The sequence below is a fragment of the Protopterus annectens genome, chromosome 13.part0 (assembly GCF_019279795.1).
Source record: "Protopterus annectens isolate FY-2018-M chromosome 13.part0, PAN1.0, whole genome shotgun sequence".
Lineage (NCBI taxonomy): Eukaryota > Metazoa > Chordata > Ceratodontiformes > Protopteridae > Protopterus > Protopterus annectens.
Genome location: NC_056747.1, coordinates 678,678,003 through 678,695,502, shown reverse-complemented (window position 1 = coordinate 678,695,502; position 17,500 = coordinate 678,678,003). Strand labels below are relative to the sequence as shown.

The window sequence follows — 17,500 nt, the reverse complement described above, 5'->3', positions numbered from 1 at the left end:
GTCAGTGCTAAGGTGCTACTTCTTGCTTCAGGACCAAATTAAATAACTTCATTTGTTTCTACCTTAGAGTCCTACCAATATTTATTTTACTATACTGAAAACATTTTATTGTACTTGTATTTATTATATTGCACTTCTAATATTTTATTAAATAAAAGTGGTATTCAAGCAGGTGAAACACCATACAGCTAAGTCTTTATATCTCATATTTCTTCACTCGTACTAAATGGAAAGTCAGGCAGCTTGTCTTTCCTCATTTTCCAGCCTCGTAACACCTGTTATACTGAGACAGTGTAAAGTGCCTGACACTCACAGTCTGTGAATATTACTTACCTCATCACTTACCTCATCACTCACTATCTGTGAGATATGTAAATATTTAAGATGGAGACTTCACTGTCACATATGAACACAGTCTGCGAGCAACAGACATTAGCACAGTACGCCACACAAATACCTAGAGAAATTATCTTATGCTGATATTATAAAAATGTTGTTGCCTGTGTCTCCAAGGTCCAGCAAAACTATGACACGGTGGAAATCATTCTTTACAACACATGCTACCACATCCATAGTTGAGAGTCAACAGGCAAAAACTCACCCCAAACTCAGTACACACAACCCAAGCCAACTGCTAACAAAATTCTACTGTTGATTGGTGACTCCATACTCGGGCACAGACTCTAATCTCACAAGACTTGACAAAAATAGAGTGGCTGTGAGTTGTCTTTCAGGTGCCCAGATCTCTGACATTTCAAGGGCCTCCAAGATCTTTGCACAAACAAGTATGACTACGATATGGTGGTGGTCCCTGTGCGTGTAACAACCTGGCATGCAAAACCCTGCGAGATATGCAGAGACATTTCCGAGCTCTGCATACATGTCATGTATGCAGGAAAGGCTGGTACTGAGCAGAATCCTTTCTTCTCCAAGCAGGATGCTGAAGTATAAAAAAGATGATTGGTTTCAACAGCTGGCTGAATCTTCTTCTTCTTCTGGCTTTTTCCAGGTCAGGGGTTGCCACAGCGGATCACCTGTCCGCTCATAATTGGCAGTGGACTTTTATGGTGTCGAGTTGCCGGCCTGGCGCCCAACCTTCCACAGAAGATACACACACGTATGCACCCTTGCCTAGGGCCAATTTAGAGTATCCAGTCCACCTACAGTATGTCTTTGGGATATGGGAGGAGACTGGAGCACCAGGAGGAAGCCCATGCAACCACAGGGAGGACATGCAGACTCTGCACGGAAGGCACCCCAGCTGATGATTGAACTGGAGAACCTCTTGCTGTGAGGCGGCAATGCTAAACGCGGCCACCCTCAACAGCTGGCTGAATAAATTTATTTATTTATTTATCCTTTGTGACTGGGTTAGTCTCACTAGGTTAGTAGCCTCTTTTCAGGGGATCCAGAGATGATATTTATAATAGAAGGGGAATTTTGGTGAGGGCATGTGTTACTTCTCCTCCTATTTTCTATATGTCTCATGGGATCTTATAAAATAACTTATCTCCCACCAACTCAAGGAAATGGGTAGTCAGTTTAATGTTTCAACTGAAGGATGGCAGATTCAGGAGTGCAGCATCCCCTAATTATGCTCTGCGGTGTCAACAGTTTGAAAATGAATCCAATTGCTTGGGGTGGGACTAGAGCTCAGAGGCTTATGATCTTCGAGCACGAAAGGCAAGTTTGTTAAGCCAGTGATGTTGCTATTTGCTGTCATTCAGGGGGGATACAGTATGTGTCAGCTTGGGATGAGTTTCAGCACAGCCCTACTTGCTTCACTAAGAGGACCTTGCACCTCTCATTCCAAGGCTTCCATGTACAGGTTAAACCTTTTGCACCCTTGGTACATTTTTAGGCACAATGCAGCTAATTGATCTCCCAAAGTAAAAACAAAGCAAGTCAGGCACTTAATATCAAAGTGGCACTGCAGTGCTATGAGTCTGAATAACAAATTGCCTGACCATGAGATTGTCCTGCATTTGGAACACATTCATGTGCTGTATTATTACTGAAACCTGGTTTAAAGTGCAGAAAACACTCCCTGATTTACAAAGGTTTTGCATCTATCACGTCTTTAGACCCAATGGGAACCGTGCTTGAGTATCCATATTTGTTGACCGCATTACATCATGGCAGATTCCTAGGGACCCAGAAACCAAACTTATTTCCATACAAATCACACTAAATAAAGCCAACTATTAGATCATAGCATGTTACAGGAATGCCTTGATTCCTAAATTTACTGGATGATCTTCAGATACACAGGAGCTCCATCATGCTGGTAAACTGAGATACCTGTACCCACATGCAGATTATGTCCAAAAATTCCTTGATTATATGTCCCAGAGGTATGGCACACAGAAGTTGTGATGCCACCACAGACCCAGGAAATTATATACCCATTAGCCTGATGAGCCTCATTTACAAGGCCATTGAAAAGGTCATAACTGACCTAATAAACTATATATATAAAAAATCTTATCTTACAAGATTTGACCCACAGCATGAGAGTAGATCCTGTCTGATGAATCTGGTAAACTTTTTTTGAGAGGGTAACACAAGCTGTGGATAGTGGTTATGCTGTCTGTACAGCATATATTGATCTTGCCAAAACATCTGATGTCCTACCACATGCTAACATAATTAATAAGTTAAATCCACTCCAAGTTGACCACAGTGTAGTTAGGTGGATAACAAATAAGCTAAGGGACAGAACCCATACATTGAGGGTGGTAGGTGGATCCTCAGAGAGTATGAAGATAACCAGTGGGGTTTCTCTGGGATCTATGCTGGGACCTCTGCTATTCAACATGTACTACTTTGATTTCCGCATAGAAAACAGGGATCCCTGGTCAATCAGGTTTGCAGGTTATTGTAAACTGGGTGTTTTCCTTAAATTCCTTCTGACATGCAGAGGCAACACCTTAAACGTTTACATGTTAATAGCTAGTGCACACAAAATGGTTAAAATTAATACTAAAAAGTGCAGTATTATCACATTTGGTAAATGATCCTTTCACTCAGCTTATAGTATAGACAATACCCCACTCCAAAATGAAGATATTGTGAGAAACCTTGGAACATGGGTGGATAATTCCCTCTCCTTTGATCATCATGTTGTAATAGTAGTAAGGAAATCCTTTTGTCTGGTGCAGCTGATTGCAAGGGTACCTCCTTTAGATCCAAATAAGTCCTAATTCCTCTGTATGCTGCACAGCTGAGGCCCATCATCGGGGGAAAAAAATCACTGGCTTAAAAGCTCTGAGCTACCAGTAGAGACCAGAGGCTCTGTCCCTGTATTCAGTGTTCTATAGACTCCTTAGGGGCGATTTCTGCCTTGCTTTTTTGACCATTAGGGATCCAGCAGTTTAAGATCCCTTGCATCTTCACAAATCAAGCAGAGCAGTGAATACTAGGACCAAAAACCTGAACCTGCTTCAACAAATAAGCAAATCACAGTGGAGAAATGGAGTCATCATGCAACAACTACATGTTCTGGAACAAACTTTACTCTGTGTCTATCAATGTGACACATTATCTTCCTTTAAAAAGGAGTTGGACAGTTAGATGATTATTTACAAATTCACCCCTAGCATTGCCCATATATTGGATAAAATTGGGTTATATATTGGCTAGGCTTGTAAGGGTGCTTAAGCAGTAAGCCTAGTAATCTCCTGTGAAGCTGTGGACCTGTGACTGGCCTCTGTCTCCGTGAAAAAGAAGATGAAGTCTAAGAGTGGATACTTGCAAGACATAAATGACCACATGATCCTGTTGCTTTTAAATTTTCTATGATTCTATGAATCTGTTTTCCAGAACAATGCAGGGATTGACTATGCAGTCTTATTCTGACTTTTACTCTCCTGCTGATTTCGTAACACCCACACTCTCTTTTCTCTGTGTAGCTTTGAAAGAGGCTCCTAGCAGCAACCCTCAAATCCTCTGTTTAGGGACATAACCTCTCCTCCTTTTTCCACCCTCTTACTATACTGAGCTTCTTCTAATTCCTGTATCTGTACCTGAATGGACATGTGACACAGAGACAGACACAAAATGTAATTGCCTGGGAACTTCCTACAGATAGTTTTCCAGGTTTAACCCTGTCAACATTTCCAGCACCAACTTCAGTTACCTTATTAGAATTCACTGCATTGCAACACACACTCACACTCACACTCACTCACTCACTCACTCACTCACTCACTCACTCACTCACTCACTCACTCACTCACTCACTCACTCACACTCACACTCACACTCACTCACTCACTCACTCACTCACTCACTCACTCACTCACTCACACTCACTCACTCACTCACTCACTCACTCACTCACTCACACTCACTCACTCACTCACTCACACTCACTCACTCACTCACTCACTCACACTCACTCACTCACTCACTCACACTCACTCACTCACTCACTCACTCACTCACTCACTCACTCACTCACTCACTCACTCACACTCACTCACACTCACACTCACACTCACACACACACACACACACACACACACACACACACACACACACTCACACTTACATAAATAGTAAGGCTATGCTGTAAGGTAAACTGTGCTTGAGTGCAGCTGTTCAGACTAGTGTCTCATGTTACCTACTGCTAAATGTTCTTTTTTCTGTATCATTTTTGCCCTCATGCCTGCAGATTATCACGTTGTCCCCAGTCAGACTTTTAGTCCATTCATTCCTTTGTGCACAGGATAATGCCCCAGTACTATACAGGGTGAGGTTGTCCTACATGCAGCCATAATGGTTTCTTGTGCCCTCACTGGCATTCTGGCAACTGATGACGTTTTTTTTTTAATAATCCTGTCTCCACCCACTGGGCGGGGGGATGAGCTACGAATTTAATTGCAGGGACCCACTGCTCCTTTCAGTTTCTGGAAATTTGTTCCTGTACACTTGCTAAAGAAGGCTCTAACCAAGCAGTGGCTAGTGGGATGAAAGCCTGCTCCCTGGGGGCTCTTTAAATTACCACAAGTTTTCCTATGACATCACTTTCAAGCGCCAAAGCCATAACTGAGCTTTGCTCACCTGGGTGGTTGTTCAGGTTTTATCCCTTCTGTACCACCAGTAATAGCTATTGTACCCCTCTGAATAAGTTACTGGGCATGCACTCCGGGAGACCATTAAGGAGCCTAGTCCAAATTCTCAGTTGCCCTAGAAAACTGCCTGGTTAAGTGATTTGCTCAAGGTCACACAGTATGTAAATGAAGATGGAAAGATTCAAACTCTGTACCCTTGGTAAGGGCAGTAGCTCATTAACAAATCAGAGCTGTAGTCCTCTATGATAACTGCTGACTAGTGGGAGGGGGTATTTTTGCCTTATTTGCCAACAATCTCATTTAAAAGGTTCACCTGTTCGGTTTAGTATTAGCTTAGAGATCTGCTATTACCGCTGAGTAGAATGCTAGTGGCTAATGGTGGAAACAGCTTTTTCTGATTTTCATCTGGGAGGAAAAATCATTTTCTGAAGTGAAACAAGCTTCATAGTAGAAAGCCTTATTATAAAATGCAGAGCTTTAAAATGCTATTAAATAAATGGTGACAAAATGTAGTGTTGTTTTGAGAATAATTATTCTATTTTGGTGTCAGAAATGCCTAGGAGACATCCAGCAAGCTTTGAGCCATGGGTACCCAAAACGTCTGGAACAGAAGATCTTGGTCCGTAGAAATGAATGCCTTCAACACCTCAGTAAGCTGGACAAAACCACAACGATTGCTAGTGACTTAAGAAAAAGGACTGGCAACCATCCTGAGCTTCCAAACAGTGTTACTCAAAGTCACAGAAATATAAAAACTGACTTGCACTATAGTGCTGAAGATGGGGCATCTACTTTGATGAGGGAAAAAACAAATGCTACTAAGCCTTGTGAGATAAATCCTAGAGTACCTTGTGCCTCTGCTGTCATAAAGCTACATTTTAGTACTTCCAAAGGGAGACATCTTTTAGCAGAGATGGACATAAATGCAGGAGATTCTTTGATTGTTGAGGAGGCATTTGTGAGTGTACTTATTCCAGCAGAGAGGAAGTGGTTGCAGGTGAATCCCAAAGATTCTAAAGAGATGTGGGACACATCCATTAATAATGAGGACCTATGCTGTCATCACTGCCTGGAAAGAACCTTGTCTCCCGTTACCTGTCTGGGATGTTGCTTCACAAGGTACTGTAGTGAAGAATGTAGGGAACAAGCTTGGAATGTGTACCACAAGACAGAATGCACCATGGGAAGTCTTCTTATTGCACTGGGTGTCTTTTCTCATGTAGCTTTGAGGACTGTGCTGACTGCAGGTTTTAAGAAAGTCAAGGAGACCCACAAGCAGTGGTATAGTAGGGAGCAACAAATGCTGCAGGGAGGACCTTCTCAGAACCAGTCCAGACTAATTTCGAATATCCTAGAAGGAAGTGAAGAACAGAATGGGCAGCAGCAGGACATTCCCATTCTGGGGTGTGATGTCACTGGATCCTACCACAGCTCTTATTTGGCCATTTACCACCTATTGACTCATACTGAAAAGCACCTGCCAGAGCATAGGTTCCTCTGTGGTATGACAGTAGCTGCCATTTGCAAACAACTGCAAAGAGTACAGCAGGGTCCAAGCATTCCAACTTTGAGCACTGCGGATAAAGACTGTTCTGCAAACAAGGGAGGGGATAAGGGAGAAACTGATGGGTCCTTAGACCTTAAAATCATGGGAACAACAGTACTGAGACATTTATTCCAGCTTCATTGTAATGCTCAGGCCATAACTGCAATTAGAGATACAGGTCAGTATGTATTTCTAAACTACTTTCCAGATCATTTATAGTAATTAGAACAATGTTAGCAGTCATGTCTTATTTAATTTTATATTTTATGTATTTTATTTTCCATGTACTATATGCTGCTGGACGTCCTTATTGACAGTAGTCTGTCTTGTCACTAGTTTGGTGCCTCAGCGATGAGGCCTTACCTTTCAGAACCTTGTGGGTGTAGCATACATGCCTAGACAGCTCTTGTGAAATTGTGTAGAGCCAACACAAAGTGTTACCAAATCTCTATTTTTTTAAGTTTTTTAAACAAAATGGAAGGACTGGAGTAGTTTGTATCTGCTATTTACTTTTCTTCCCTTTTACTTTGGCCATTGGTTTGGTAAGTTGGCATCATGTAAACATTTTCGCAATAACATGCTTAATTCTTTGTTTTCATAGCACTACACTATCCATATTCACACTCGAATAGTATTATTTGCATGTAAGAACTACTATGCTTATATGTGCTTAATTTTAAAGCTCTGCTACATAATATGCCATGATGTTATCTGACTGCACATTGTTTTCTTAAGCTTCTGTGTGTTTGACTTGTACTTGTTTCTTGGTTAAACTCTAACATTTTATCAGCCACACAGAATAGAATATTCCCTGCATTTACTACTGTTAGTGTACAAAAGGGTGGAAAAAAGGCTCCCAGACATTGTCTCTGATGCATCCACATTTCAACATTGTGTTATATCTGCCATTAACTTTGAATTTTTTTTTTCCACTTGAAATATTATGGCAATAGAAATATAGGGGTTGGCGTAATGGTTAAGGTGTTTACCTCACAGACACACAGAGTACAGGGTTCGATTCTCACATTTTTGGAAATTGGCCATGCTTAAAATGGCCCACAAGGGCAGCTAGCCAAGTACTTAACTGTGAAGCTATGAAATGTAATTTTGCAACAGTACCTTGACAGAATTTTAGTTACTGTCTCACAAGGAATAAATGTGTAGATATCCATGTGGACATTTGATCCAGTTTCCTCCTATCCATTATCTGATAATCCATGCTTCTTTCTAAATGCTAGCATTAGAGTGTTGTATACCATAAACCATCTGCTCTGACTGCATCTCCTAATATGTGTCTGTACAAAACTGTGTAAAATTGCCAGTGAACTAGACTACTGCTGAATATGTGTCTGAAAAATGTATGTGGTAGATGAGCCCTTATATTCCCCACCCCTGCAACTTACTATATAATCATCTTCATCTCTGAGATTACCTTTACTTGCACAAAAAGCTGATAATACATTTTTCACAAACATCAAGTGTATGCCTATTTCCTTTTTGGTCAGTTTTAAAAGGGCAGATCATGTCTTCTGAAGCACTGCACTTGAATTTGTCTGGTTTGTACACTTGTGTTTTGGATAAAGCAATGTATTCCCATGCTGCTCTGTGCAGCTTCCTTATCTTTTAGCGAATTCTTGCCATTGACAGTCATGGTTCGTCTCTGTAGTGGAGCACACTGTAGTCGAGTATTGTGGGGAGAAATGTGATGCGTTTTCTCTACTCTAGCAGTTAACTTCCTTCATGATACTGATAAAAGGTAAATGGGTAGTTGCCTATATTAAGAAACTTTTTTACTGACTCTGAGGTCATTCTAGAGGTAATTTCCTCCCGTTTAAAACATTGGTGACAGAACTGAAAGTTGTATTTAATATACATTTATATTCTTTAGGCACAGGATAATATTTTGATGGCAGAAAGGCCTGCTGGATAAGGTGGCTATCCTGCTTAAGTAATATTTTTTTTTTATTTCACCTTCCATAGGAATTGTCTTGCATTAGCATCACAAGTTCTTCAGTACTTTTATTTCCTTTAACTGTACTACTTTTTTTCATGTAGGGTGTTGTAATCATCTATCACTTTTTCTGTGAAATGGTACTTCGTCTTGTCTCCGAGTCATTTACCCTGTATCTTCAAATTGGGTCATTTTGTTCTCATTAAGGGCATTACAATAGTGCTATAGTTAACAGTGATATCACACAACACTTGATTTTCTGTTTCATTTTTCTAGACAGAGTGCATTTTGAGTGATTCATATGTCCTACTTGTGTCTACATGGGTTTTTACTGGAGTTTCTGATTTCTTCCCACATCCCTAAATTGATAAGCCTCTGTAGGTGTGCATGCATGTGTGCACACATAGGATTTGAACATTAAATGGTAGATAATTGGTTTACTCTTTTAACCAGTTACTTGCCATGATAGGCAGGTGCTACCCTGTGACCTTGAATGATTCAAAGTCGGTATCGCAGAATGAGTGAATGTATGTTCTCATGCATTCTGTTGTCGGAAGGTAGTGGCAATCTGAACTGTTTTGAAATCCCTGAGAAAGTTAAATATCCATGTTATGTACCTGCTTTACCTTCTTAAGTTATATATGTTAGCTGTTGTAGTCTATCTCTTTATTTGCATGGTTTGTGGTGTACGTGCCAGTTTTGTTTAGCTCTTGTGAAGTGACTCTGTCCTGTACACATGCCTTTAGAATGATGAAGCCTTCAGTATTGCACCTGTTTCTCCAAGTGGGATCTCTCCAACTGTCTATACATAAAGACAATAACTTCTTGCTTTGTGATTGAGGTGTCTCTTCCTAGGAGTCTGGTGCAAGCGCTGTGCTCACTAGTATTTTCCTCATTTCATGTTGGTGCTTCGGTTCTGTGCTCTTCTGTTGGAGTTTTATCTCCTGTGTGCATTCTTTGGTCATTTAGGGTGCAGGAGAAAGTAGCTGTGTTGAATAACAAATGGTTTCATTTTTCATGAAAGAAGGGAAGGATGGGTTGCCATGTTGTGAGGAAGGAAGGGAAGAGTGAGGAGAGCTATGGAGATGTTCCAGGATGAAGCTGAAGAAGGTGGAAGGGGAATTGCTTATCTTAAGGGAGAGTAAGACTTATCTAAACTACTTGGCCTCTCACAGGGTCATCAGGAATCTGGCTAGTGTGCTGGCAGGTCTATGAAGGAGATCTTCAGCAGGTCAGTGGCCAGTGTGAGGTGCTTCAGAAGTAGAAGAGTGCAAGAGTGTTATGTTTGTAGAAGGGGATAGTAAACAGGAGAAATCCAGTTAACTACCGACCTGTCAGGTTACAAGCAATGACAAGGAAGTCATGGAAAGAACCCTGCAGGAAAGATGCTTCTTTCCCAGAAGGTCTTTATAATAGTAATTTATGCAAATTCATGGCTAGAAAGAGCTGCCAGTTGAACCTGATTTAATTTTATGGCAGGATTACGAGACCTTGACAGGTGCATCTGAATAGATGTTGTTTACCTGGATTACATTAGGAATTTTTGACTTGGTCCTGCTTAGGATGCTGCTAGGAAAACTAGGAGAGTTTAGAGAAGGGGCAGTCTCTCGGGAACATGGCTGCTTTGTAGCTGAAAGGAAGGACACAGAGGCTGTGGTGAGATGCATAATACCAGGAGTAATGGAGGTAATTAGTGGAGTACTGCAGTCATCGATCCTCAGTAAAGTACTCTTTAGGGTTCTCATTTCAGACTTATCTAGAGGTTTGTGGTGCCATCATAAACTCCCTAGAGGACACCATGATCCTTCAAGAGGACCTGTCCCAAACAAATAGTAATTGTCAAAACCATCGACTGAAACTAAATGCTAAGACATGTATAATTGTATCCTTCAGCAAGCATGACTTCCTTGTAACTATCACATAATTGACACACTCCTGAAAATTGATCTCATCGTCAGGGATTTGGAAATCTTTATCAGCAATGAACTGTTGTTTGATTCTTACAACAGCAGATATGTGGTAAAGTCCTTTTTATTGCAGAGCTTATATTTAAAGGTATGGTCTCCAGGTACAGGGATGTAATCATGCCACTGTACTTGGCATTTATTAGGCTATCATTGAGTATACTGCCCCTTTTGCTATGTACTTGTCCAAACACTTGTCACAATTGGAATAACCACTGTGCTTCCTCATTTGGAAAAACAAGGGTCTTAACCATAAAACCTGTGTGGACCATCTCAAAGCCTTGTCCCTCTTCTTGGTATAATACATGCTACTAAAAGGTATTTTCTGACTCGCCTATAGAGCCTCAACAGACCCTGTTGTGTCCTATTTTATTACACATTTGCAAGTCCAGTGGTGGCATAAGCACCTACTTGGGGTTCTCATTCTCTTCCGCAATAAAAATGAACATGTTGGAGGGACAGACATGTATCACCGACAATTTGTCTTGTATGGAACTGACTTCCTGTCTGCATAGAGCAAAAACTTTTTTCTTAATGTTTTCAAATCTAATTTGGCTGAATAGATGGATAACTGCAAATTCATCCCCTAGTTTAGCACCATTGTCCCTTATGCATAAAGACAACATGTACTTCTTCTTCCTATTTGTACACAAAATATAAGTGCTAAAAACTGCCATAGAAATATAAGGCTAGGCTTCTTAAGCTCCCCACAAATCATTAGCCTTGTAAGTACCTATGCACCTGTGAACAAGAGAAGAGAATTAACTTGACGATACAAAAAATAAGTACAGCAGTGAAGGATGAGTGCAGAGTGTATTGAAAGATTTAATAAGGCTTGGGTGACCAGGTGGTCTTGAGGTTTAGTGCAGACAAATTCACAGTACTACATTTGTGACACAAGACCCCTGTTTTAAGTATCGGTTTGAGATGTGAAACTGATAAAACAGAGCAGAAAAGGGATCTAGAATTGTTGATCACATTAGTATTTTGCCACCAGGAACAGAGTGAGGGGGCTGTGGCAGCTGTGTAAAGAATGGTAGGATGTTTGCTCAAAGGGCTTGACTCCAAAACCAAAGAGGTAATCCTTCTGGTGTACTGGGTCTTTATCAGGCCACACCTTGAGTACTGGTTGCAGTTCATATAAGGAATAGGGGTCAGACCACTGGAAGGAATCTAGAGGAGTGCTTCTAAAGGCTGTATATGGTGAAGGGGAAAGGGTATTGACCAGCTGGCGCTACTTTCCATCGGTATGATAATTTTTTATTTATTTTATTTTATTTTACATTTGTTAACCGGGCTAGTCTAACTGGATATATTTCCATTTTCAGTAGAGGCCCGGGGAGAAAAGCTCCATTGGCAACAAAAAATTGAAATATAACAAATTAAAAATTACAAATTAAAAAATCAATAGTAATACATAGTAAATGAACTGATTTCAGACAGAAGATTATTAAAAGACAGGAAAAAATAAGATTACTAAAAAAATACAGTAGTATTAATAAAGTAAAGTAGGTATTTACAGTAGTCGGGTGACAAAAATGTACAGGATAATTCAATATACAGTAAGATGCATGTAGCCCATTAGTATATCAAACAGGATAGAAACTTGCAGAGCATCAAGCAGGATAGATTATCCTAGTATGTTGAATTATATTAAGCCGCAACAGTCCTACTTCAATGAGAGTGAAATAAGTAGAGGTTCAAAAGGAGAAATAGCTATAGTGAAGGAGAAGATTAGTCAGGGTTGCTGCAGGGGCATAACCAATGTGTTTTCAGGTGTCTTTTGAGGTTTTGTTTAAAGAGAGGTAGTGAAGAAATTCAAGTTAGGTCATTAGGCAGTAGGTAGAATCCCCAGCCATATTGTAAGACTTGCTTATGCTAGCAAGAAGTTTGCTGGAAGAGCAAAGAGAATTTAGATTTTTATAGGGGATTATGAGATTGGAAAGTATAGGGGTGCTGTTAGGTTTATACAATATCTTGTGGGCAATGGTGAGTTGGGAGAGTTTCAATTGGTTTTGAAATTCAAGCCAGCCTAGCTGCATTAGATTCAGACAGTGGCGAGTTCTAAAAGGATTGCCAGTGGCAAATCTGGCTATGTTATTATAGGAAATAGCTAGTTTGATGAGACTATTGTTCTTTAGATTAGTGTATATTGGTGAGGCATACAGAAGAGTTGAAATTAAATGGGAGTGTGCAATCTTAGTTCTGGCTATTGGTGTTAGGAAAGGTTTAATTCTATATAAGCTGCCTATTTTTCTATTGACAGTTTTTATGGAGTTATTTATGTGGTTATCAAATGTAAGGTTATTGTCAATAGTAATACCTAGCAATTTAGTGGTAGAATCAGGGTATATAATTGTGCCATTATTGGAGATGACGGAGAAATCTATGGGGGAGGATATACTGGTGGGTATGAAGAGAAGGAGTTTAGTTATTGTAGCACTGAGCAGGAGGCAACGTTTTGTGAACCATGTTTCAACTATGTTGAAAACATTCTGAGTAAGTGAAAGTAGATCAGTAGGAGAGTTTGCTGAGCATACAAGTGTCGAATCATCTGCGTATTGAATGCAGGTGGCCTGTGGAATGGCTACATGGAGGTCGTTGATAAACAGCGAGAAGAGAAGTGGGCCTAGAATAGAGCCCTGAGGGACTCAGAGTGTGACTGGCAGGAGGGATGATATATTATTTTCCCAGAGAACTGCCTGTTGCCTATTGGTAAGGTAGGACTTGAGCTCTTGGTGAATTCTGCTTCACAGTGATAGGAAGAGCCGACATTGAAGGATCAAAGTGATAAGGTTCATAATATGAATGCAGGATGTTATGTCAAGTTGAAGTGAATGAGGTACTGTCAACCAGAACGATAGGGGAGGGAAGAGGGCGCCACAAATAGCATATGGTATGTACCAGCCACTCCCTGAAGAAGTGAAAAATACTTTCTTTCCAGTGAGGTTCATGGACTGTTGGAGTGGACTGCCATAATGGATTGTGGAGAGTGAATTTACTGAAGCATTTGAGAGAGCATGATGTGGATGGAGGAAATGTGAGTGAAGGGAGGGAGGGTTGGAATTTTTAATGCTGAGTACACTTAAAGAGCAGCTTTGATGCACTATTTGACTCATTCTGCATTCAAGCAACTATGATATAAAGTAATGCTTATCTTTGCATTGAATTTAAGCTACATGTGTTCGATCATTCGCCTAGACTTGCCATATCTGGTCTCATCACTTCCTTGCCTTTTTTTGGTGTATCGGCTCATCTAGGAATGATTTAGCACCAGGTTTCCCATGAGCGTGCGGAGCACTGCTGGAGAGAGGTGGCCACCTTCCATCTGCTCTCCGACCCAGTGATGAGCGGCACTCCTCGCTGACCTTGCGGCCAGCTATCCCTATCCATCTGGAGATCTGCTGCACTGTGGTATTATGTTTAGGTGGGATTCTGACTTAGATGCATTCAGTCATAATCCCACAGTTGGTAGCTTCACACCATTGGCTCCTCAGCCAAGCACACACACCAGATGTCTGAACCTGTGGTTCCTCTCATACTGAGCAGGATCATAACAACACATCATAAGTAGGGTAAAACTAATATGTCTAATGACAGTCTAATCCCTGCTCATATTCCCTATTAGTTAGTGAACAGTCCAACACTTGGTGAATTCTGCTTCATAGTGATAGGAAGAGCCGACACTGAAGGATCAAAAAGCAATGTCAGTGCGAACACTTGGCTGCCACAGGCCAGTTATCCCTGTGGTAAGTTTTCTGACACCTTCTGCTTAAAACACAAAAAGCCAGAAGGATTGTGAGGCCCTGTGTTCATGGTCTGTATTCATACTGAAAATCAAGATGAAGTGAGCTTTTGCCCTTCTGCTCCACATGAGATTTCTGTCCTCCCTGAGCTCACCTTAGGACACCCGCATTACTCTTTTTGACAGGTGTGCTGCCCCAGACAAACTCCCGACCTGACACTGTCCCCAGAGTGGGTCACTTTTAGAGTAGACACTTCCAATTACACCTTTCTCCAGTGAAAAGTATGCATACAAAGAGTAGTTCTCAGTAGTGATCTCTGTGCTGACCTGCCTATTACTGTTCTTTCATCTCAGTGAACTCCATTTTCCTTTGCCATGCCTACCCTTCTTTTTAGCCAGCCACCCTGGGACCCAGTATCATGTCTTCGTGCATTGTTCAATAACCTATTTTGGACTTCTCTGCCAGATGTTGTTCAAAGCCCCAAGTAGTCTGTGTCCACAGCCACTTCTGAGCTAGCATCCTGGTTACCCCAGTTAAAAAACTCATTAACATTTACATAGCAGACTGGTACTTCAGTTAATCTGAATTAATTAATTTATGTCTGGAATTGTCTTTGTGCTGTGAATTTGTGCAGATTGGTGGATTCCAGCTTTGGTATTACCTTTCTTTTGTAAAGAGGTAATGTATTTGTCTTCTTCGACTTGACTTGTATAGTTAGTACAATAAGTGGGTTGAAAAAAAACGAAGCCCTGAAAAGACCTCCCAAACCTAAAGGTCCACAATGCAATGGGAAGTGATGGTATTCATCCTACAGTTCTTGGAAGACTTGCTGTGGGCATTTCTGTTCGACATGGTAAATTTTCTTCCTCCTTATTTTTAAATACTGAACTGTTTTTTTTTTTCAGTACATGGTATTGGAATTTCATTCTTTATTCAATGCCACTATTTTTTGCCTACTTTCTTGTCAGTTTGACTCATTTATGGTGACTCTTCTAATATTGTTCCTACTGTTGATGTTACATCAGTGGCTACTCTGTTGTTTTGAGGGGAGAAGTCAAGATCTTTTTGATGTTGTTCTGTTTGTCCCTGATTGGCTAATTTAAATGCTCGCTAGTTAAACAATTACGTCTGTAACATAGAATCCTGCTTCTCTCACTGCAGAAATAATGTTCATTATACCATTCTTGTCTAGCACGGTGGTACAGCGGTAGTGTTGTTGCCTCACAACAAGAGGTTCTCCTATTCGATTCTCGGCTGGAGTGCCTTCTGTGTGGAGTCTGCAAGTCCTCTCTGCGGTCGAGTGGCCTCCGAAAGACATGCGTGAATGGGCGTACCTTCGTTGAAGGTTGGGCGTCGGGCTGGCAACTCGGCACCATAAAAATCGACTGCCAATCATTAGCGGACCAGAGTAACGCTGTGGCGACACCTAACCGTGAAAATCCAAAAAGACAAATGTACCATTCTTGGCTTCTTTGCTCTGCTTAGATCCCCAGTTCCCTCCGCTCAAAAAAAGCATGTTCTGAGCTTTGTTACCATTGTTCAGTCATCCACTGACCCCCCCCCCCCCCCATGTGAAGCACCTTCTTTCTAACCTATTTGATGGATGGGTAGCAATTTTGAAAATGTAATCATATGTGCTTTTTATTTAAGACCCCTCACCAGTTCTTCATGCTCATCCCACAGTGGACCAGTCCCTTTCCCAGTCAGGTATTTTATTTTTCTTGAGTAATAAAATGTGACCTCCAGCTTCCTGACACTTGCAGCTGCTTTTGCAGTCCTGAGAATTCCCTGCTTGTCCCTCATATTGGAAAAACTGCACCTTACCGCCCATTCTTCCCCCTCTAGATCTACCCACTTAAAAATGGAATCCCTCTACAGAAGTTGTTTCTTTTTTCAGGAGAGCTTACACCTCTGTTTTTGGGGGAGTCTTCTGTCTGGAGGATCCCATGATAGAAGATTAGTATCCATTTTTGGTACATATGTGGAGGTATCATTGTGTGTCAGAGCAGCATAGGATTGTGGGGCAGTATAGCAGGAGATTCACTTGTGTTCCATCACCCTCCTTTACTCTCTGCTGTGTAGCTGTGCCTTATTCCAAGCCATGTTTGAGGCAGGGCAAGTGGAATGTCTGACTCCCTGTATAGGGAAAAGAAGGGTTTTCTAAATCCTGACTGTCCAACTTAGACAGGTTACAGATTAGACAGCAGTGCATTCTGCAGGATATAGCTGAGGAACCAGCAACTCTGGTGCAGAGGAATGAAGTCCTGACTGATCTGGGTGACCCAGAACTGGTTAGCGTTAGATGATGGAAGAGTGTATGAGGAAGGGAATGGGAATGAGTGATCGCTGTTAGCCTGCCTTCTCCTTTAGTCCTGACTGATCTGGGTGACCCAGGACTGGTTAGCGTTAGATGATGGAAGAGTGTATGAGGAAGGGAATGGGAATGAGTGATCGCTGTTAGCCTGCCTTCTCCTTTAGTCCTGACTGATCTGGGTGACCCAGGACTGGTTAGCGTTAGATGATGGAAGAGTGTATGAGGAAGGGAATGGGAATGAGTGATCGCTGTTAGCCTGCCTTCTCCTTTAGTCCTGACTGATCTGGGTGACCCAGGACTGGTTAGCGTTAGATGATGGAAGAGTGTATGAGGAAGGGAATGGGAATGAGTGATCGCTGTTAGCCTGCCTTCTCCTTTAGTCCTGACTGATCTGGGTGACCCAGGACTGGTTAGCGTTAGATGATGGAAGAGTGTATGAGGAAGGGAATGGGAATGAGTGATCGCTGTTAGCCTGCCTTCTCCTTTGGATAGAGACCTGTTCTGTTCTGCTGCACTGCTGATAGCTACGGGAGAAGGAGTTGTGCAGGATGAATTGTATCTGCATTGGTCTCTTCTAAGCCGTGCTCACACAAGAGCCTTTGTTAATCATGTGTAGAAGCATGTATGCACATTGGAGAAGGCATAACCGGTCCTTGCATCTATGAGTAAGCATGACATTAGCCAGGATGGAGGATTAGAGACAAAAAGTGGAAAAGCCTTCATGCCTTCCTGGATTAGTGGCTGTTCATGTCCATATATTGCCTGGTTATGAGGAATGAAAATGGATTAACATGGTCATAACAACAGAGCCAAATGATAACCGATATGAGAAGGGGAAGATTTAAAAAGAAAATCAGTAATGTGCGGCATTGCATCCAGTGCACTTACCCAGCCCTGAACGTTG

At 41.5% G+C, this 17,500-nt stretch overlaps 1 protein-coding gene across 1 annotated transcript in view; it reads left to right on the top strand.

The window, feature by feature from the left end:
* SMYD4 (SET and MYND domain containing 4) overlaps positions 1-17,500 on the top strand; it is a 192,738-nt gene that overhangs the window by 38,429 nt on the left and 136,809 nt on the right. The window contains exon 4 of the mRNA XM_044054369.1: positions 5,626-6,799. Within this exon, the coding sequence (XP_043910304.1) occupies positions 5,626-6,799 (1,174 nt within the window). The remainder of the gene's footprint in view (positions 1-5,625; positions 6,800-17,500) is intronic.